This window comes from Bison bison, unplaced genomic scaffold (genome assembly GCF_000754665.1).
Source record: "Bison bison bison isolate TAMUID 2011002044 unplaced genomic scaffold, Bison_UMD1.0 scf7180017864205, whole genome shotgun sequence".
NCBI classification, from domain to species: Eukaryota; Metazoa; Chordata; class Mammalia; order Artiodactyla; family Bovidae; genus Bison; species Bison bison.
This window is the reverse complement of record NW_011494777.1, coordinates 2,665,323-2,671,606: the sequence shown is the minus strand read 5'-3', so window position 1 is coordinate 2,671,606 and position 6,284 is coordinate 2,665,323. Positions and strand designations below refer to the sequence as shown.

Sequence of the window (6,284 nt, the reverse complement as noted above, 5' to 3'; positions counted from 1 at the left end):
CAGTCGTGTCCGACTCTGTGCGACCCCATAGACAGCAGCCCACCAGGCTCCCCCGTCCCTGGGATTCTCCAGGCAAGAACACTGGAGTGGGCTGCCATTTCCTTCTCCAATGCATGAAAGTGAAAAGTGAAAGTGAAGTCGCTCTGTCGTGTCCAACTCTTAGCGACCCCACGGACTGCAGCCCACCAGGCTCCTCCGTCCATGGGATTTTTCAGGCAAGAGTACTGGAGTGGGGTGCCATTGCCTTCTGCCCCTAATACTCCAGGAGCCCCCAGCAAGCCCTGCTTCACACAGTGGCGGGGGCCTGTCACTGTCTCCCCACAAGGCAGCGAGCCTGTGTCCCCAGAGGCAAGCGCATGGCTGTTCAAGATGCGAAGAATGGACGGTAGCAAGGCACTCACACCAGAGGCCGGGGTGGTGGTTAAATAGCACGTCTCTTTATCAGCAGTTCAGCAAGAGGATTCCAGTGCTGCCCCTGTCATAAGGCAGGGCTCACCCACTGGATCATCACTGCCCAGGTGTGGTTGCTCCTCAGGTCAAGGTGGGTGGACATCCTTCCAACACAGGCTGCTCCTTGATCCTGAAGGACACCTACCTGGAAAGAGGGAAATGCCCAGGGGCACATGGAAATGTGGGAAGGGCGGCGGACAAGGCCGGCAATGCCTCCTGAGCCCACTGCGCTCCGCGTTCACAGAGCAGGATTCAGGAGCGGGGAGGCCCATGGGGAGGACAGCCGTTGTGTCGGGTAGAGCTGAGCCGGGAGCCTGACTCCAGAGGCCCCTGCGGGCCTTCACTCCTCGTCCCTACTGGCATTAGCAAACCACTGACACTGCACTTGCCACGTGCAGGATGCCATGGTCCACGAGGAATGTCCTCAAGTCAGGAAACTGAGGCACTGGGCATGAAGCAAGTGCCCATGCCAGACCCAGATGAAAGCCAGCGTCTGCCCCCCAGGGCAGCTTTATCTCTGCCTCTGCACCAGCATGCCCTCCTCCTATGGTCACTTGGGTCGGATGAGAAACCTAGACAGAGTGCCCTGTGCAGGAGCTGGCATAGATTAAGGGCTCAATAAATGCCAACATACACCTCCATGGCCCTCCTCTAAGCATGCTGGTGGTCACCCCATCAGCCCCCGCCTGGCAGGGGTGCAGCAACCTTTTCTGGACAGATGGCTCCTGGAGAGGCATTGCCAGTCAATGACCCACCACCATCCAGAGCCGCACAAGCAACCACTGCCATGACCACTGGTACCCACCACATGCAGGCCAAGAGGTCATGTGACCCAAAGTCATGGCCCTAATCAGTGGATGAGCCAAAACCGGTGCACCGTTGCTCCCACTCTGGGGCTGTGTGACCTTGTGACTCGAAGTGGGGCCAGCAGACCAGCCACGGCCACGCTCAGGAGTGCTAGCAACTCAGAACTGCAGGCCCCACCTTGGCCTTGACTACAAGGCCCTGAGACCCCTGGGCCTGTGGGCAATGGAAGAGCAATGGTCTGTGACACCAGTGAGAAGTCAGAGACACAAATCTGACCTAGACTCTAAGCTCTTCCAGAAATCTGAGAGGCATGGCAGGAGCCTCAGGCAGCTGCCTTCTCCCTGACCCCACTGGCCCCGGAGCAACCCCTTGCTGGTATTCTCAAGCCCCCACCCAACCTGGGAGCCGTCCTCTCTGCCCCGCCCCTCCCCTGTCAGCTCTCCCACCTGCTGCTCTCAGCATTCGGAGTAGGAATTTCTGTTGCGAAGCTCCTGAGAGATTTCATCTGAAAGATGGCATATGCTGCAGGGGACAGAGGAGAGGAGAGGCAAGGGAGATGGAAGGGCAGCAGAGGCCCCCAGAGCACAGACCACAGCAGTCCCCCAGACGATGGCAGCCCAAGCCTGGGCCCTGGAGCTGAGTCCTGGGAAGAGGCGCTCAATCCAGAAGGATCCCAGGCTTAGCCAGGCCCAGGGTTGGGGTGGAGGGAGACCCACAGAGACCAGAAGCCCCCTACCCACCTGCCCCCAGTTAGGACACAAATCACCTCGTTCCTAACGCTTACCTTCGTCTCACCTGCTCTATCCTATCTCGCATGGCTTCGTTTCTTGCCTCGCTCGGCACTTGGAAGATACGGGTATGGCTGCAAAACATCGTCAAGCATTGGGATCCCCGGGCTCCTTTTCCACTAACCAGTCACTGTGGAACCCCCAGAGGTGGAATCCCGTGGACCACAGTTCTGACTGTCCCGATGAGCTTTACAGCTGGTCCTCCACCCTCCTTGTATCAGTACCAAGAAGCATCCTTTTTACTAACCAAATACCCCTGAGCCCCCAGCAATCCCAGGCAGGTAGTAAATGTTCCTAAGAAGAGTCAAGGAGACAGAGAAGTTAAGCGGCTTTGCCAGGGTTACACACTGGGTCAGAGGTCTTGAAGCTGAGGATTTGCCCCTTCTGAATTCCTCTTCCGCTCCCCTGCCAGCTCTATATGATCAGCATTGTGCATATTCACCATGGTTCAGAGATCCTGCCAGAGCCTTCTTTCACAGAGAGGCTGCAGGCTCCTCTTTGATGCTGTTTTTGTCTTATTTCACCGTCTGGATTTGCCTTCCTCACCACCGTCTACTTTGCGCCCTTCCCAACTCCACACCCCCACAGACCCTCACAGACCCTCCACTCCAGCAAAAGCAGCTTGCCCACTGGAGCCCCATTCCTGTGCCCTTTAGATTCCCCCATTCTTTTTTTTTTTTTTTGGAGGCTAATTACTTTCAAATATTGTGGTTTTTGCCATACATTGACAGGAATCAGCCACAGGTGCACATGTGTCCCCCATCTTGAACCCCCCTCCCACTTCCCTCCCCATCCCATCCCTCTGGGTGGTCCCAGTGCACCAGCTTTGAGTGCCCTGCTTCATGCATCAAACTTGGACTGGTGATCTATTTCACATATGGTCATATACATGTTTCAATGCTATTCTCTCAAATCATCCCACCCTCGCCCTCTCCCACAGAGTCCAAAAGCCTGTTCTTTACATCTGTGTCTCTTTTGTGGACTCCCCATGCTCGACAGTGCCTTCTGGGTCAGCTTTGTTCTAGATTTAGGGTTTTCTGTGTGAACTCAGTGTTGATACTGTTTATGAGGACTACAATCCAAATGTGCTCTGAAATACGGCTCAGACACAATAAAGCTGGCCAGTGCCCAGGGAGAGAGAGAGAGGACAGAGGGGGTAGGGGACAGAGGGATGGATGCTTCTGAGAAGAAGGATCCACAGGGGCCAGATGGGGCCAAGTTGCCAGGCTCTTGCCTTTGTGGGAGGCCTCACCTGGGCCCTGTGTGTCCAGTCCCTGCCCAGACATGTGTGGGTCAGCCCAGATGACCAGCCCAGCAAAGCCGAGTGGCACAGCCCTGCACTGTACCCTCACAGGTGATTCTGGTGGAGTCCTCAACATGTCCTTCAGTGCTCAGAAGTTTCTCCACCCACGTCCCGTGTAGCCTTTCAAATGGGGGCTTCGTTTATGCTGTTCTGTCTTCCAGAAAGCCTAGCAAGCATCGGGTGGCCAATACACACCTGTCACATATGTGCACATTCAGTGGTGCTTAATAAAGGGATATGCAACCCTGACCACATACTTAATAAAACTGAGAGGATCAGAGGAGGAACCAGGCTGTGTTTACTGGTTTAAAATCTCCACAGAACACCCAGAGTGGAAAACATCTATGTGGATAATTGACTGATTCCTGTCCCATGTCTCCAGAGCTTTAACCTACTTACACTATGCAGCCAAGGTCTAAAAACCCCAGAGGATGATGTTCATATTATCCAAACCAAGGAAAGACAGCAGCCAGAGCTGGTGGCACGGCCAGGCCGGGAGCGGACAAGCATCCCACGTGGAGGGCAGTGGCTGGGGGGCAGTTATCAATGCTCATGATTTGAGCTACCTTGGCAGGTTTCCCTCCCTTTCTTGGGGAGGTCTCAAATTAGACCCTTCCTCTTAACACAGTTCTTGACCATCTGAATCCTCTTTTAAAATGCTAATGCCACTGGAAGGGGCAAACACAGGAAAACAGCATCCTGATGGATCAGACACAAAAACACATTTCTTGAGAATTGTATCTTTCTTGATAGGAGAGAGCAAAGTTGGCAATGGGGGCACAGGAAGGAAGCTGAGTGCAGAGATGAGGGGGGAAGGCCAGCGGAATGCCACAAGGATTCTCCTGTGAGAGGAGGCCCAAGCGAACGCGCACCCCAGAAGGAAACAGGGAAGTGTGTGCTGAGGGGCTGAGCCCGTTCCAGGCCCCAGGCTCCCTTGCCTGGAGTCTTAGCCTCTGCAGAGCAGGAAGGTGGGGAGCCAGGAAGGTGGCCACGGCCTGTGCAGCTGCATAGAGCTCAGGACTCCAGCCTCGGCCTGAGAGACTTCCTCTCACCTCTGGCCAACAGGAGGGTTTCAGCTTCTGCATTTTAAGAGCTTGTTTTCTTTTTGCTCTTTAAAGTGCAGCCACTTCTGAACAAATCAAGTGCAAAAATAACAGAAGTCTAAAATGTATTCAGAAGCAGTTAAGAGATGGTAAGCAAGCCATTTTCCAATCCCTCCAGTTATTTCAAAATTTAGGGATGAAGTGGGCTTTTAAGACAGCAAAAACAATCCCTTAAGACCCCAAAGGCAGGATGCAAAACTTCTCAGCCAAAGGAGTCAACACCTCTAGAGAAGGGCAGCCTTGGGTTTGTGTCAGCCAGGAATCCCGGAGAGGGGGCTCATGCCTTCTCTGCTTCGCCCGCCCTACAGTCTGGCTCCGGGAAAAGAGATGCTTTACCTCCATCTTATGAACTGGATTCTTGTTCTCTCCTCCAGGACCTCTTGACTCTGGTTTGCTAACAAACCAGACTTTGAGAGGTGGTGCTTCACCTAGGAAATCCAGTGGCATCCAGTGGTTACTGCCCAGCAAGGACTCCATGGCCAGGGTACAGCCCAGCCTGGACAAGCTCCGCCCACTAGCCCAGGACCCTTGCGTTAGGCCAGCCTCCCCTTTCCCCCCGCCAGTCCCCCAGGATGGGTGGCTAACAGGCTCCATTACCACATCTCTAGTCACATGTACATCTTGGCCTTGCATGGGAGGGAAGTTGGTGGACATCTTGTCCTTTATCTCCTGGGAAGCCTCTTCTTCAGTCTGAAAGGTGAGTGATTTCCTTCAGAGGATGATTTCCTTCACTCGTCTGGTCCCCAGCCCCCCTCCTCTTCCTTTTCCTTTTTATTCTTCCCTATCATACCATACATATGCATATCCCTACACATGCGCTATTGCACAGTTCTGACACTAAGCCATCTGCTGCTACCTTCCCGTGGAATTCCAGGGACTCGGTAAGTCATGGGCCCTAACCCAAGGTCCTCCTGAGAAATCCTGCAGTAGGGGCCACCCATCTGAACCCCCTCCACTCCACGCTTGAGAAGCAGGGTGGGGCCGGTGGTGACACCGGAGCATCTCTGGTGAGGAGACAGACTGGGTGCTCCCAAACGTGTGATGAATCAGACGCAGCTCCAGGCAGGCTGGTGGGCAATGAACTTGGGTTTCCTGGTTCTGTGGAGAGAGAAGTCCAGCTCTCTACAATCTGGGCTACCCTGAGTCCCAGAGGAAACTTACTTTTTTCAACCAGTGCTGTACTACAGACACAGCCTCGGTCTCCGTAACTTCCACATCCTGCAACAAAGTCGTAAATCAATGCCCTCAGAATACGGAGAGACCCACCTCTGCTCCACTATCCACATCCAACATGAACTCTCCTCTCCGGAAGTGCCAGGGCTCAGAGCACAGATGGTACCTGAGATACTCTCCACCTAGCCATCACCAGCCCCACTCACCGAGCTGACTTTGGGTGGGAAGGGGAGCCCGGCACCTTTCCGAGCAAGGATGTACACAATCCATGTTGTGATTATCATCTCTGCACTTATGCCAGGCCTCCTTCGTGGCTCCCTCCTTCCATTGAAGCAGCCTGAGAACTCCCCCAGCACAAGGAGGTCCCTGGAGGGTGGTGCCTACCTGATTGGCTGGCCAGTGATGATGTGACAATGACCTCCTTTAATTCCCAGGCTCAGAGTGGGGACAGAAAACAAAGGTCTGGAAGTATCCACCTTGGAGATGGCTATGGCTCAGAAATGGAGAGGTGGGTGTGGGCACTCAGGATGTGAGCCTGAGGAAGGTACAAGGGGCAGTTACCAAATCATAGACAGAAATTATGAGGGATGGGGAAGACTTCTGGCTGGTCACCCAGTCTTGAGCAATGCTGAAGCAGAAAGAGATTTGTGGCAAAACAAC

General features: G+C 54.1%; 1 protein-coding gene across 1 annotated transcript; it reads right to left on the bottom strand.

Moving 5' to 3' along the window:
• Positions 1–415: 415 nt before the first annotated feature.
• Positions 416–5,965, bottom strand: SPATA19 (spermatogenesis associated 19). Its single transcript, XM_010844692.1, has 7 exons — positions 5,831–5,965; positions 5,613–5,669; positions 5,049–5,141; positions 4,788–4,879; positions 2,042–2,119; positions 1,704–1,779; positions 416–591 (listed from the first exon to the last, which is right to left on the bottom strand). The coding sequence occupies exons 1-6, from the start codon at positions 5,906–5,908 to the stop codon at positions 1,713–1,715; spliced, it is 465 nt and encodes a 154-aa protein (XP_010842994.1). The 5' UTR covers positions 5,909–5,965; the 3' UTR covers positions 416–591; positions 1,704–1,712.
• Positions 5,966–6,284: the final 319 nt, after the last annotated feature.